The following is a 15,893-nucleotide window of genomic DNA, read 5'->3' on the forward strand; positions in this document are numbered from 1 at the left end:
AAACAGTCACATCCGGGGCCGAGAGGAACCGCGGACGAGCTGGGCGTGCGCCCTTGCTTCGTGCCCTCAACCCGCATGGCGGAGCCGCGGGCGCGCCGCTGGGAGGCCGTGCGAGTCGGGCGGTTCCGGCGCCCGCGCTGAGCCGCGGGGGAGGGGCGGGGGACGCCCGTGCGGCCCGGGCGTCTGCCCTCAGTGAGGCGGGGCGCGCGGCGGACGCCCCCGGGCAGGGGCGGGAGTGGTGGAGCGGCCGGGCGGTTGACTGTGAAAGGGGCGGTGAGCGAGCTGCTCTGGTCTCCAGGCGAGGCTTGGCCTCCCTAGCAGAGACGGGGGGAGGCGGCGGTGGTGGCGGCGGCCCTCGGGCCGGCTGGTGAGGTGATGGCGGCGCCGGCCCCGGGGGCTGGGGCAGCCTCGGGCGGCGCTGGCTGTAGCGGCGGCGGCGGCGCGGGCGCCGGCTCGGGCTCCGGGTCCGCGGGGGTCGGGGGCCGGCTGCCCAGCCGGGTGCTGGAGTTGGTGTTCTCCTACCTGGAGCTGTCCGAGCTGCGGAGCTGCGCCCTGGTGTGCAAGCACTGGTACCGCTGCCTGCACGGCGATGAGAACAGCGAGGTGTGGCGGAGCCTGTGCGCCCGCAGCCTGGCAGAAGAGGCTCTGCGCACGGACATCCTCTGCAACCTGCCCAGCTACAAGGCCAAGGTGAGGGAGCCCCGGGCCACGCCGCTGCCCCCAGTCCCGCTCCTCCGGCCCCCTCGCAGTGCTTCTAGTCTAAGCTTCTGAGTCAGACGCCTCGCTTCACCATCCCGCCTTTCCACGGCTCCCGTCAATACCTTCCCTCACCTTCCCCCTCCATAATGATCCTCTTTTAGGATTGAAGTTCTGCTCCTCAACCCATCCCACTTCCGTGATACACTTTTTAAAGGACCATACGGTTTCCCATCCCTGGTTTCCATCACTCAGCCTACTTTGCACAGTCTTTCCCCTTCCAGACAGACCACCCCCATTGTTGCACCTTTCGATACTCTCATCCAATTTTTTCTCCCTGCCCTCCAGATAGGCTCAGATCGTCTCGGCTGCCTCTAACATCGGATTTGTTTCGAACATTTTTGCTTTCACCCCACATTCACCTCACCCTTTCCAAGTTCTGAGTCATAACCATTTTTTATTTATTTTCGCTCAAGTTCTCTTTAATTGACTCTACTGTATTTCAGGCTTATAAGTGAGTGTGGTTCTAGGCATCCTACTAATTTTCAAGATAAGGCTTTAACAGAACATCTTCCCATCGGCACCACTTAACCGTCATAATACTGCTTTGCCCACTATTATTGGCTACTGCCTTGCCAACTTTTTCATAGTTCCACCTTGATAGTGTGTCTCTTCTGTTCTATTTGTCATCTAACGTGCTGATTCCAGTTTTGCTGCCTTTTTTCCTTGTAGATTCTTGTGCGTGTTTCTGCCTTCCTCATATACAGATAAAAATGTCAAATGACAGGTTATGGCAGGGCTGAGAGGATTCTTCAGGCAATATAAACAAAAGGTCTTCAGCTTGAATTCAGTTGGATGGATAACAGCTATTTAGTGTAGCAGTCACCAAGAGCATATCTGAGAGAGGGTAAAGTCAGGCGTGGAATGTAGTAAACCATAATAACTAGAAAGGGAAAACATCCCCTTTTAATCCAGACTGACAACGGAGGTCAGAGTAAGAAGTAAATTATTTTTTCCATGTGAAATAGATGTAAAATTTATTCTTCTGTAATAAAGCAGGTTTTAATAAGATAAAGAATGTTGCTGTTAAATATGTCACCTGTCAAATTGTTTTTCCGTTAAGTGAAATAGCATGTTAATTTACTAGGACAGTATTTGTACGTGATAGATGCTCAAAAGGTACTAGGTGTAATTTATATAGCTGGGTGCAGAAGATTGCAGTTTTGTCCTACTTGGCCTGATAAACGTATAGTCTTCCTAAGTTTTATTTAGTTTTTATTTTTCCAATAAGTTTATTGTTTTTACTTATTTTAAATTAAGACATTTTTGTAATTGGTCTGTAATTGATATGTTTCACATGATTCAAGATTCATGTAATAATATGTAATAGATAATGTGTTCATGAGAGTCAACATTTAAAAGAAGCAAAATAGTGTAAAGCAAAATGTCTTCCTTTTGCCCTTGTCCCCCAGCCACCCAGTTTCCCTTCGTGAAGGCAGCCTGTGTTACCTATTTCTGTTGTATCAGTCCAGAGATAGTTTAGGATTCTTAAGTTTTTAATACTTTGTGTGTCTTTCTACTACATGTGCTGTAGGTATTGTAGGCTTCTACTAATCACACATTCATTCAGATATTGCAGGACTTTTTTGAATATCTTGAGGATAAAAAGATTAATTCAAAAGAAGTCAGATAGCTTAGTAACGAAGTCCTCAGTCTAGTAGAGGAGAAAAGAATCTATAGAAAGAACTCACACATAGTAGAAATTGCTCCTAATTGTTAGAGATATAAAAATATATATTAGAAGTTCATTGAAAGGAGAGATTTACATGTTGAGTGGAAGATTGAAGAAGGTTTGAGGTTGAGATTGCATTTGAGCTGAATTTAAAAGATGAGAAGGAACATTTTAGTAAGAGGAAATACCCTGAACAAAAGCAGGACAAGAGGAAAGCAAATATATGTACAGTATATATTTTTATTTAAAACAATATGAGTGCCAGGCACTATGCTCAGTTTTGCAGATGCAAAGGTGAATAAAACCAGACACAAACTCTTACAGATGCCTTGCCCTGTGGAGCTTGCAGTCTAGTAGGGGGAAAATGGATATTAATGAAGTAATGACACAGTTGTAAAATTGCCTCTGTGGTAAGTACTGTGAAGGCGCAATACATGGTGCTCTGAATGTCTGTAATGGAAGATTTGACCTAGGTGGGAGGGTCAGGGAAGGCTCTCTCTGGGGAAATAATGCATGAGCTGAGACCTGAAGGATAAAGATGAATAGGCCAATGGGAGAGAGAAGAGCCTTCTAGAAGGGAACCTGATGAGTATGAGGGACAGAAAATACATCAATGTGGCTGGAGCATAGAGAGCAAAGGTGAAGCAGATTTGAGATAAGATGGAAGAGGTGGACTGTGGCCAAACTATGGGGAAGCCATTTTGAATTGTAAGCAAGAAGGGGTTAGGAGAGTCAGGATTGGTAATATGATTATTTTCCATGTTTAAGAGGTTATTTCTAACTTTAGGTGTGGAGAACAGATTCGATGGGGACCTTAGAAATATGGGTAGATCAGTTAGGAAGTAAGTAGTAGAGGAGATGAGGGGAAATTTAGAAGAGATTTAGGAAGTAAAATCTACAGGAGTTGGCAATCGATTTGAAATAGGAGTGAGGAAAAGGGAGGTGCTAAGGATGACTCTTAGGATCTGGCTTACATAATATAGGAATCACCTGGACAAGATTTAGGAGGAATAACAAGTTCAGTTTTGGTAGAGTAGAATTTACAGTGTTTTTGAGACATCCAAGAGATTTTATATAGGCAGCTGTTACAGTTTGGAGCTTAGAGGAGAGGCTAAAGAGATAGAAAATAGTTTAGTTAGACCGAATTGAAGTAGTGGGAAATATGATTGTAAAGGTAAGCTGAAAGTAGATATATCGTGGAGGTCCTTGAAATACAACCTTCAGTCTATAGTTTTGGCTTTGTTCTACAGTTGGAAACCACAGAAGTTCGAACAGAAGAGTGACAAAAGAAGAGCTGTGCTTTAGAAAAACTAGGCCATAAGATGACTTGGAGAGGGCAGGGGTTAGTGCCTATACCACAGATACTGAGGACCTGAACAAGTGTGTAGAGGAGAGAAGGGGATGGCTGGGAGAGCAGTTACAGAGAACAAATCCAGCTAGGTGGACAGCTGACTAGATGAGTGAGATGAGGAAGAAGGAAGAATCAGATAGAATTTCCAGGGAAGCTGGGTAACTGAGAGAAGGATGGGAACAGGTTTGGGATAGCACAAAACTGGAAAGTATTTGGAGTTGTCAATCTGTTTAGGATTTGTCTTCTTTTTAAAAGTTAGTTTTACATGTCACCAGGTAACATGAATTTTTCCAGTCATACTTAGCAGCTAACTATAATTCTCTAAATTTCAGACTTAGATCCTAAACTAGATCTTAAATCTGTTTGCTATAATGTAAAATCCAGGTTGTGCATGAGACTGTGAGACAGGAACTGTAGATTGTTTTTATTTATTAATTTGTGTATTTATTTTTCCCTTTCATCTAAATTTTTCAGTATCCATCTCTAAAAGATAAGAACACAACATAATCACAATATCATCATCACGTCTAAAGTATAAAGAAGTTAACAATAATTCCTTTATATAAAAAATGCAGTGTTCAAATTTCCAATTATCTCATAAATGTCAAATGTTGTATTTTTAACTTTCAGTTTATTTAATCAAGATCTATATAAAGTTCCCATGGCAAACACTTTATGTGTCTCTTAACGCTATTTTAGTCTACAAATTTACCCTCCATCTTCCCCACCTCCTACCCCTACAACTTATTTGTTGAAGAAATCCGGTTGTTTACCCTGTAGTGTTTCCTTCAGTCTGGATTTCACAGATTTCATTCTCATGGTGTTGCTTAACATGTTCTTCTGTCTTCTGTATTTCCTATTGAGGTTTGATCAGTTTAGGTTAGATTAGATTTTGAGAGGGCAAGATATTTTTTACAAGAATCAAGTGGTTGAGGTGTGTACAGAATCAAGTGTTGTATGGTGCAGAATATTGTGGGTAGGAATTCAGAAGAGAGAAATGAGGGAGGTTGGGTGGTCCTGGTTAAAAATAGCCTTATGGAGATGGTAAGACTAGAGCTGGTCCTAGAGGATACATGGAAGGAGAAAGCAGTTATGATACTACAGACAAGGAGAACAACATGAAGTTAGAAAGGGAAATAGGAGGAACCAGATCTAGAGGGCTTTGCAGGCCAGGCAGAAGAATTTATAGTTGATGTGATAGTATGGAACTATCAAAGGTTATTGAACTGTGAAGAGTTGTAATAAAGGTGCTGTTTTAGAAAGACAAGTCTGGATGGAAAGAATTCAGGGAGAGGATTAAGGATTGAGTTCTGGAGAGTTTTGGGAGGCAGAGGCAGAATGGTCACCAAAAAAGGATACGGTGAAGGATCAGTCCAGGATAATAGGAAGATGTCATAAAAGTTTGAGGAAGAGATTGTAACAGGGTCAGTGTGACAAAGAGAATAAGAATAGAGCAAAAGCAATTGGTATGTATAAGAATTGAGAAGTAGGCATAGATAAGTATTAAATATAGTGAATTGTCTTGAGAGTAATCTTTGAGTTATTTAGGCAATATTTAATATTTTGGGGACATTTTACTCCTCCATTTATTCCTATCTTCTGATCTTTTAGGTGCTTAAAAGTGTATTATAAATAGGATCAGATAGGGAAAAATGTAGGAATACTTCGGTTTTACAGCCTCCCTATGAAAATGTGAGATACCTGAGACAAGCAGGTGTTTTTGTTTTTGTTTCAAATCTCTCTGCTGTGGAGTGCAGCAATGAAACAGTGAAGTACTGGCTAGGAGTACATGAACGCTGGATGAGGGGACTGAATACCTGGCTTCTGTTTGGGGCTCTTGCTCTAACAAGCTATTGACTTTTGGGTCTGCATCCTCATCCTGAGTTGTACTGGGTGACTGTTTTTGTTTTTTTGGTGAGGAAGATTCACCCCCACTAACATCTGTTGCAAATCTTCCTTTTTTTTTGGCCTGAGGAAGATTAGCCCTGAGCTAACATCTGTGCCAGTCTTCCCCTGTTTTTTGTATGTGGGATGCCTCCACAGCATGGCTGATGAGTGGAGTAGGTCTGCACCCAGGATCCAAATCTGCAAACCCAGGCCACCGAAGTAGAGCATGCAGAACTTTAACCCCTCAGCCACAGGGCCAGCCCCAAGAAGGGATTTTTAAAAAACATACAAACCAAAAGCTTTAAATTATTAAAACATGAGGAATCGTTATGTTTTGTGCAGAGGAGCAATTTTCATACTCTCTTTATTTTGGAAGCTTAAAAAACTGATAATTACTGAATATCAGCTAATCTGGCCCATCATTGGTAGCTGCTCTTAATGACTCTCTCTCTAAATTCTAGTGGTTGCATTTAGATGCTATCTAGGGGATTATTTGATTTGGTAAAATGAGAGTGGTGCTGTTTGGGTGTATGAGTAATACCTAGCAAGGAGGCTGAGGATCTAAGATAGTTTGTGGTTATTAAAATTTTTCATAAACTTTAGAGCTGCTATGACTAAGTTTTCTATTTTACTTAAAATATTCTTTTTAATGACAACATTGCCAACATGAAAACTGTGCATCTCTTAACTTTTTGATATAAAAATATCAAATGTAAACAAGAGTAGTGAAAATAATGACCCTCCCAATACCTATCACCAAGCTTTGCTGATGATTAATTCATGGGCAGTCTGGTTTCTTGTTTACCCCACCCGCTCTCCCACTCCAAACCTGGATATTTCAGAGCAGTTGCCAGATATCATTATGTCATCCATAAACATTTGTGTTATCTCTATAAGGACTCTCTGTATATCTTGATATTTTAAGAAGTCTATTTGGAGAAATTATACTACATTTAGAATTTTGGTCAATAATGAAACGGTTGGCAGTTATTTTTAAATGTCATACAATTTATGTTAGTATCCCATCTTGACACTTCAGCCATTTTTTGGAAATACTCATTGTGTTGTTTAAAAATATATAACTTTATTGTTTAAAAACATGTAGCCTATAGTTTGGGTACTTTTTAATATTTAAGAAAAACCAAATTTCCATTTTTTGGTCTGTTTTTCATCTTTTCAGATACGTGCTTTCCAACATGCCTTCAGCACTAATGACTGCTCCAGGAATGTCTACATTAAGAAGAATGGTTTTACTTTACATCGAAACCCCATTGCTCAGAGCACTGATGGTGCAAGGACCAAGATTGGTTTCAGTGAGGGCCGCCATGCGTGGGAGGTGTGGTGGGAGGGCCCTCTGGGCACTGTGGCAGTGATTGGAATTGCCACAAAACGGGCCCCCATGCAGTGCCAAGGTTATGTGGCGTTGCTGGGCAGTGATGACCAGAGCTGGGGCTGGAATCTGGTGGACAATAATCTGCTACATAATGGAGAAGTCAATGGCAGTTTTCCACAATGCAACAATGCACCAAAATATCAGGTGAGAAACTGGGTATTTTCTCAGATGTGGGCCTTTGTCAATTCATGATTTAATTTATTTTAAATTTACAAAATTTTATATAGCTTTGTGTATTTTTGGTAATTTTTAAATAAATAATGTAACTGACCTTTTTTGCCACCCTGATAATAATGTTTTAGCATCTCAATATTTGTTTCCTAATACATATTTGACCTTGAGCAGTCCATCTTTGCTCTAAATCAGAGGTTGGCAAACTTTTTCTGTACATGGCCAGATAGTAAATATTTTAGGCTTTGTGGTCCATATGATCTCTGTCATAGCTATTCAATTCTTTTTATAACACAAAAGCAGCCATAGATAATAAGAAAATAAATGAGCATAGCCGTGTTACAATAAAACCTATTTATGGGCTGCAGGCCAAATTTGGCCCAGGGGCCATAGTTTACCAACTCATGTTCTAGATTGTCATCTTTCCTATATCATGGCACATCCAAATCTACTTTTTCTAGACATCTCACCCCCACAAACGCGCCTATGTGCATACACACACGTACTCACCCTCTGCTACTTATTAATCTGTTTGTGTCAAAGATTTCTGTGAAGACAGACAAGTTCAGGCAAACTACTGTATTTTTTTATTCTTTTCATCTTAGCCTTACGCCATACTCATTTGATTCTGGGGTCATAATTATAGTTCCTACTTGTAAAAGCTATATGATTACCATAGATTTAGCAGAGTCTAAAACAAATCTGATAAGAATGTTAAAATAATCTGATAAGAAATTGGAAATTTTAAGGAATTATAGATTGCATATTTCAGTGGAACATGTGGCCTGAAAGCTCTAGCCTTAGTAATGACCTCAAGTCAGGCATACTAAAGTAGAAGAACTAAAAATATATCTCATTTCCTGAGGTATAAAAGCCTGGAACGATTTTCTTTCACAGAATCCTTTCCTCACTGTCCTTTCAGGCTCTGGAATTACCCTAAGGAGAAGGGTGTTTGGACTTAATAATCATTGAAGATAAAGTCCTATGACCAGCCTTGTGGTGATTTTGTAGTGAAAGTCCTTTAGTCTTTGTTTTTCAGAGAACATACTCTGTATGATTTCAGTCCTTTTAAATTTATTGAGACTTGTTTTATTCCGAACATATGGTTTATCTTGATGAATGTTCCATGTGTGCTTAAAAGCATGTATATCCTGTTTTTGTGTGGAATATTCTATAAATGACAATTAGGTCAAATTGGTTGACAGTGCTCAAGTCTTCTATATCCTTACTGATTTTTCTTTCTACGAGTTCTATCATTTACTGAGAGGAATGTTGAAATCTCCAACTATACTTGCTAATTTATCTATTTCTTCTTTCAGTTCTGTCAGTTTTTGCTTCATGTGTTTTGGAGCTCTGTTATTAGGTGCATATACATTTATAATTGTTATATCTCCCCACTTGATTAACTCTTTTATCATTGTGAAATGACTTTCTTTGACTCCAGTAATATTGCTTGTCTTTAAGTCTATTTTGTCTAATATTACTATAGCCACTCTAACTTTCTTATGCTTACTATTGCAAGGTACCTCTTTTCCCCCATCCTTTTACTTTTAATCTGTCTTTGTATTTAAAGTGGGTCTTCTAGACAGTGTATAATTGGGTCTTTCTTTTTATCTAACCCTATCTCATAATCTCTGCCTTTTTGAGTGTTTAATCCATTTAAATTTAATATAATTGTTGGACTGCTTCATATTTTCCATATCTCTATGCCTCTGAAGCAATGTTCTTTTTTAAAAAATCTTTGTTCTATTTTTTGGATTGGATAATTTCTGTTGCTTTGTCTTCAAGTTCATAGATTCTTTATTGTCATTTCAACTCTGCTATTAAGTCAGGCTAGTGAATTTTGCTTATTGTGCTCTTTAGCTCTAGAATTTTTATTTGGTTCTTTTTTATGGTTTCCATTTCTCTATTAAGAATCTGTATCTGTCCATTCATTAATACTAGATTTTTCTTTGATTGTTTGCACATATTGATAATAACTGCTTTGAAGTCTTTGTCTGCCAAATCCAACCTCTAGGCCCGCTTGGAGTCAGCTTCTATTGACTGCTTTTTTCCCCTGAGAATGAGTTGCACTTTCCAGTAATTTTTGAATTGAAAATTGGACGTTGCAGGTAATATGTAGTAGTTACTCTGGAATGTTTTTTCTTCTAGAAATTACTTTGCTTTTCTGAAAAGTGTAAGTTTTTGTGTTCTAGTAAGCAATTAACTTGCCTGGACTCAAATTGTAAACCCTGTCTCCCCCATGGTGTGCAGCAGCTAATGTCTTCATTCAGGTTTTTGGTCTTCTAGCTGCTACTTTTTCAGCCTGATTCTCTGAGGGTTTCCCCTATGTCTGTGTAAAACAGCGGTCACACAAGAATTTGGGCAGTTTATCCTCAGATTTTGGGGCTCATCCTCTTTGTGTTTCCGTTACTTCTGGAGTTCCTTCTCTGAGTTTGCAGTTGCTTTGCCTTCTCCAAGCTTTGCCCTCTGACACCTAGAGCTACTAAGACGTCTGCTTTCTGCTGCCTGTGCTGGGTGCATGCTATGTGCTCAGTCAAAGGTGAAGCAGACTTGCAAATTTCACCAGAAGCCATTCTGTCTTCTTAGTGTCATCTTTGGTAAAATAAGGATAATTCCTAGGATTGATCTGAGGATTAAATGAAATAATGCAAATAAAGCATAAAATGAATACCCAACAAAACACTAACTTTTCGTTTCAATTTTTTTGTTGTTGTTAAGGTTTTTGGTGGCAGTAGTGGTGATGATGATTAGGACCATAAAATGGGGTGTGGCTTAAACTGTGAGTTGGGCAAAGGGAGGAAAAAAGCAGATGTTTGTAGTTTGTGACAGGAAATACAATGAAGGGAAGTAATGACAACAGCAGGAGTTACCATGATTGGGAAGTATTATGACTTTTGATTGCAAACGATAGGACTTTCTGCTTCTAAGTATGTAGATGCAACAACTTTTTATAGATGCAAATTATAAAGATAAAACATCCTTATTTCTGTGCTTACTTTTCCAAATGGGAAAATAACTGGATACGTTATGCTTCCAGTTTAGTTTAACAATCAGTGCTGCTGTTTTTATAACAAACAGATGTTTCAGAGCAGTTGCCTGCAAAGTGACTATTTAATAAACCTATTCTGCATCTTTAGAATCTGGAGTCAGATTTGGCTGTTCTTGATTATATAAGTTCCACGTTGTATATAGAACTGTTTTGTAAACTTTAAATGCTGTGTGTTTTATTATAGTAATTTGTTTATTGTGGTAAAGTATAGACAACAATATTTATTATTTTAACCATTTGTAAGTGTACAATTCAGTGGCATTAAATACATTCACAATGTTGTGTAACCATCACCACTCTCTATACCCCCAATTTTTCTTCATCCCCAGCATAAACTCTGTATTCATTAAACAATAACTCCATTTCTCCCTCCTCTCAGCTTCTGTAACCTCTGTTCTACTTCCGACTCTATGAATTTGAATATTCTAGGTGCCTGATATAAGTGGAATCATACAATATTTATCTTTTTGTGTGTGGCTTATTTCACTTAGCATAATGTTTTCAAGGTGCATCAATGTTGTAGCACATATCAAAACTGTGTTTCTTTTTATGGCTGAATAATATTCCATTGTATATATATATATATATATATATACTGTAATAATTTGAAAAGGTTATTTAGATAGCCTTTTTTTGGTAAAATATTCCAAGTTATGGATTTTAGTGGTAACCTTCATAAGAAAAGCCTATAAACAGAGTAAGTAAAATCTGGGGACTATTCGGGAGAACATTTAAACTCAGTATTAAATGTAGATCCCATGCAAGTCTTAAAATTAAAAAAAAGACTGTCAAAAGAAGCATTTGTGGTGAAATTGATAAATGTTCTTTCTTCTAGATGTTTCTCCCTGACCAGAATACTTTTCTTCTGAAAAGTTCTCTTCTGGTTTTTCTAGATAACTTTTAGGATATATTGTGATTTGTATCATGTTTCTTCTAGCTGTAGTGGGTTTTCTTCTAACCTTTTTTTGATGTCTTTGCAGATAGGAGAAAGAATTCGCGTCATCTTGGACATGGAAGATAAGACTTTAGCTTTTGAACGTGGATATGAGTTCCTGGGGGTGGCCTTTAGAGGACTTCCCAAGGCCTGCTTATATCCAGCAGTTTCTGCTGTATATGGCAACACAGAAGTGACTTTGGTTTACCTTGGAAAACCTTTGGATGGATGACAGTGGCTTTCTTGGGGTGAAAGACAGAGTGGAGGAGATATCTGCTTGTTGAAAGTAGAATCATGAAGTGACAGTGTCATACATGCATGCCCAAGAAACATCCTGAAAAACACACGAAATTGTTAACTGGAGAAGCAGCTTTACAGCAGAGATTATCTTAGTGTTTCCTCTTTCTACTGGGCCAGAAAAATCCTCAGGGTTGCAGCTGGTTGAGTGGGCAGTTGACATATGCATGTTGCAACAGATTTTGTCTCTAAGTCAGCAGTGTGTTATTTCCAACTTTTAAGGTGAGATTTTAGAGATGCTATGAAAGGGATAAGATAAGGAAATAGCAAGATTGTTAAGTAGTGTGTTTGTGAAGAAAGACTGATCCTGTTTTACAACTGCCTGTTTTTTCTCCAGACCTGTTTTTCCAGCCAGCTTGACTATTAGAAAAGTATGAAACTGGTTGGATTTTATTTAATATTTTTAATATATTGAGAAGCATGGTCTGCCTGGACTGCACTTCTCTAACAGTGAGATGTAAAATTGTGCAGCTATTTTAAAAGTTGTATATACAATATGTGTGTAAAAAAACTGTATAAAAAAACACAGGACAAAGGGGTTTCTTTGTTCTAGTTCAGTTTCTTAAAAACCACTACATGGTACAAAATTAGAGTAACATTTAGGGACAATTGGGTAACTACAAAGAAGAGGATTTTAAGAGGAGATGTGTTGTATTGGCTGATTCTGTATTATATTTGGTTTACAGTTCCCATAGCTATTACAGTCTTTTTTTTAGAGATCAAAATTATTGTTAAAATCCCTCATCTCCTGGCTAAGGATGAGGGAAGGCGAGTCTATTTCTAATCATACATATGTCAGTAATAGTAATGATAATGTGCATCTTGTAGTATCTGGTTTTATATTTTGGCCTTCTGAGAAAGTGTCTCATAACAACACCGAATGTTGCCATTTGCTCTTATAGGACTCAAGTAAGGAAGCTGTTAGTCACAGACTTTAGGAAAGGAATTGATTACTGGTCCCTTTATTTTGTAACTTTATAATGCTGCAGATATTATAATTTTTTTTTTAATTTCATATTGTTTACATCATGCAACAATCTAAGCCTCAAACTCTTCCTTGGGGTTATCAAAAAATGTTTACTCATGCACCTGAAACAGTGCCAACCTGAACCCAGGTTAAGAATGTGTTCTTAATCTCATTATAGATAATTGCCCCCATGGGACTTGAAATAAAACACCTTGTGCTGAAACCTTCAGGTTGGCAATATTTTGAAAGTTTCATTGTAGAAGAACTTAACATTAATTCCTGTTCTGAATTTTTGACTAATAAATCTGATTTCACTAATACTCTTTTAAATTAATAATCCAACATACATGAGCTGAGATTTTCTTTTGTTAGAAGAGAAACAGCATCATCTTTCTGTATGAAAGTATAATTGTATGGTTTCAAATACATCTTTGTGATAAGAATTGACTAAGGCAAGTGGAATCTTTGTACTTTTTAGGTTATTACTGTATGTGTATTTTGTTTTAAATCTAATAAAATTAGGGACAGCAAGCAGCTGGCTGGGGTTCTTGGGTTGCTCCTTGAGAGTTAAGATTATCAGTACTCCTATGAAGTGGGGGATTTCAGTCATGAACAAAGATTTTTTTTGCCACCTGACAGGTTTACAAATATTTATTGTGTATTTGGTATGTTGCTTAAAGGTGAAATCTGTTACAGATCCTTTTTGATACCCATGTCAAGAAGAAATCTCCTGGAGACCATATTTAATAGTACAGAGTGAAATTATATTAGACAATATAGCTGCTACAGAAATTTACTTTTCTTGGTGTAGAACAACTCAATTTGGCAAAGTTTAAAGTTTAAGTAAAGAAGAGAACTGGTTCAGGATGAAGATTGAGCTATTTAGAAAACTATAAAGTCCTTTCAGTACTTGTTTCTTTTTCAGATTGTGATGCAGCTAATTCCAAGAGCTGTTACTGAGAGTTTTGTTTATAACTTCTGTTTTGTCTTATTGGTAAACATGCACTTGTAACAAAGTTTTGAAGGTGCTTAATGGAACACAGAAACACATGGTGAGTGCGTATTGAACCTAGAATCAAAGAATTGCCTAAATATTTAACAAGCCATTCTTATGTCAAAAATTTAAATTTCCTAATATCCCATTTGCAAATTTTATAAAATGGAGGTTCATATTTACCATAAACATCAGGAGAATGAAGAGCCTTCATATCTAACCTGATTGATTCGTTACTGGAGACCAATAGTAGCTGCACAGAATGTTAAACAGCTACAGCGTTCAAGGAAATGGAATCTCTTTTTCATTGGTGCTGAGAGAGTGTTTAGGTAGAAGTCACAGCTGAAGACTGAGTATAACTCCTCTAAACCAGTGGTTCTCAGCCTTAGCTGTACTTTGGAGTCATGTGCATCTTGAAAAATACTGATGTTGGCTCCCATACTCTAAGATTCTGATGTTGGTCTGCTTCCCAGGTGATTTCAATCTGCTGCCAAGGTTGCATTCTAAATTCACCTTAAGTTTTCTCATCTGCAAAATTTAAAGAAATCCTTGCTCCCTCCCTTCACTACCTCACAAGGATATTGAGGGTAAAGGAGAAAATAACAGGAAAATGTTTGTGCAATGGATAATAAGTGCTATTGAAAGGCAAAGTAGTGTTTGTTGTCTTTCAGCTGAAACTATGATCAGGAAAAAATGTGTAATTGAGTTTGCTTTGTTGACTTGGGAAACCGGGAGCATTTTCTTTGGTTCTTAACTTTAGTGAAGCATGCAGATGTGTAAGCAAACATTACTATTACTCTTATTCATACTATGGTCTTCTGTCATACTTGAGATAGGCTGTTTTAAATTATCTGGTTTTACATAGGAAAGAAGAAATATTAAGGGTTAAAGTCTGTAATGGTCAATGGCTAATAATTCATTAAAACTTTTCATACAAAGAATTCTGTGGTTAATATATATCATTTCATAGTTGCTATTGTTTTTTCGTTGTCTGACTTTTGAATGTTAAGCCATTTATTTCATCTCCTTTTTCTTATTCATGTAAGCACCAAAAGCAAGTAGGTTTTGCCGTTGAAGACTTAAAGTTATGGCTCAATTATTAGACATTTTCCGCCTCTTAGATATGACTTGACCTGGGAAAGAGTTTCGAAAACAACAGAGCCCTAAACCATATAGTAGGTATAATTAACTTTTTAAGTGCCCAAACTGCTGTTTATATAGACTGTAATATTAATATTTTTTGATCATTTAAAAAAAATGAACAGTTTGAAGAGATAGAAACTTAAGGACCTTATTTTAAAGATTAGTATTGAGAAGATTACTTCCCAGAAGTCAAAACCACCACAATCAGGACCCCTTTGAAGCCTTCCTGGAAGGAATACTCCCTTCCCAACCCAAATACTACCCTCATAAAGCATTCCTCAACTCCTCCAGCTGAGTGTAATCTCTCTTTCCTTGAAATTTCCCTATGTTTATATTTTATCTATACTTAACTTGTGCTGTTTTACTTTATACCTTGTATAAATTTATTTATGTTTATTGATTATTTCTTGGTGTTTTATCTCCCCTGAACACCTTAGGACAGGATCTCTGATGGATTCATCTTTATGCCCACATCATCTTAGCCCATTAGGCAGGTACTCACGTATTTGCTGAAGGAACAGAGAAAAAACTATGTAGGAAAACAAACTCTGAAGTTGCAGACTACAGTAACAAAAGATAGATGAGGGAGAATTCTTTCTGTATTCTGTCCAAGTGAAGCACAAAGGAAAAGGATGCTAATCTGAGGCTAATAAGGAAGAAATAATGACTGTGGATGCATTTTAGCCATTCCCCTTTATTCTTAAATATTGGTAAACTCTGATTTTTAGTTCTTGATGTAGATTTCATACTTGTTTAGAATTAAAATTAGAATTCTGTATTTTAATTTTTGGAAATTCTGGTGTTTTGCTTTAGTTTCTTAATAAAAAGTTAAAACAAATATTAACCTGTGATTGCTTACATTTAAAACAAGGGACTTGCTTATACATTAGAGAGAAAAAGTGGGGTACCTTAGTAGCCAGATGTGGTGAGGGAGTTTACCTGTGAGTGTCGTGGCTTTTAATAATGGAATCCGCATTTCCCATGTTTAGACTGGAACGTGGACGGGGAATAGTAATTCACCAGGATTCTGTCCCCTGTCGCCTCTGCCCCCAGCTAACAATTGTTTGATAATACAGTTGTTTGCCAAGAGTTACAGAGGCAGGCGTGGCTGAACAAATGGCTTCTGTGATCCAAAAGCTTAAAAGAGAGTCAATTGATCATGTTGGTAAAAGTTGCTTGATGTATTAGTATGTTAAAATTTATACAAAGGGGAGCTGGCTCTGTGGCTGAGTGGTTAAGTTCGCGGGCTCCGCTGCAGGCAGCCCAGTGTTTCATT

The 15,893-nt window shown here is 38.2% G+C and overlaps 1 protein-coding gene across 1 annotated transcript; it reads left to right on the forward strand.

Annotated features, from left to right (window-relative positions):
- Positions 1 to 52: 52 nt before the first annotated feature.
- On the forward strand, positions 53 to 15,418 carry FBXO45 (F-box protein 45). The gene is made up of 3 exons (XM_046658811.1): positions 53 to 690; positions 6,847 to 7,203; positions 11,263 to 15,418. The coding sequence occupies exons 1-3, from the start codon at positions 376 to 378 to the stop codon at positions 11,446 to 11,448; spliced, it is 858 nt and encodes a 285-aa protein (XP_046514767.1). The 5' UTR covers positions 53 to 375; the 3' UTR covers positions 11,449 to 15,418.
- Positions 15,419 to 15,893: the final 475 nt, after the last annotated feature.

Source organism: Equus quagga, chromosome 4 (assembly GCF_021613505.1).
Source record: "Equus quagga isolate Etosha38 chromosome 4, UCLA_HA_Equagga_1.0, whole genome shotgun sequence".
Taxonomy (NCBI): domain Eukaryota; kingdom Metazoa; phylum Chordata; class Mammalia; order Perissodactyla; family Equidae; genus Equus; species Equus quagga.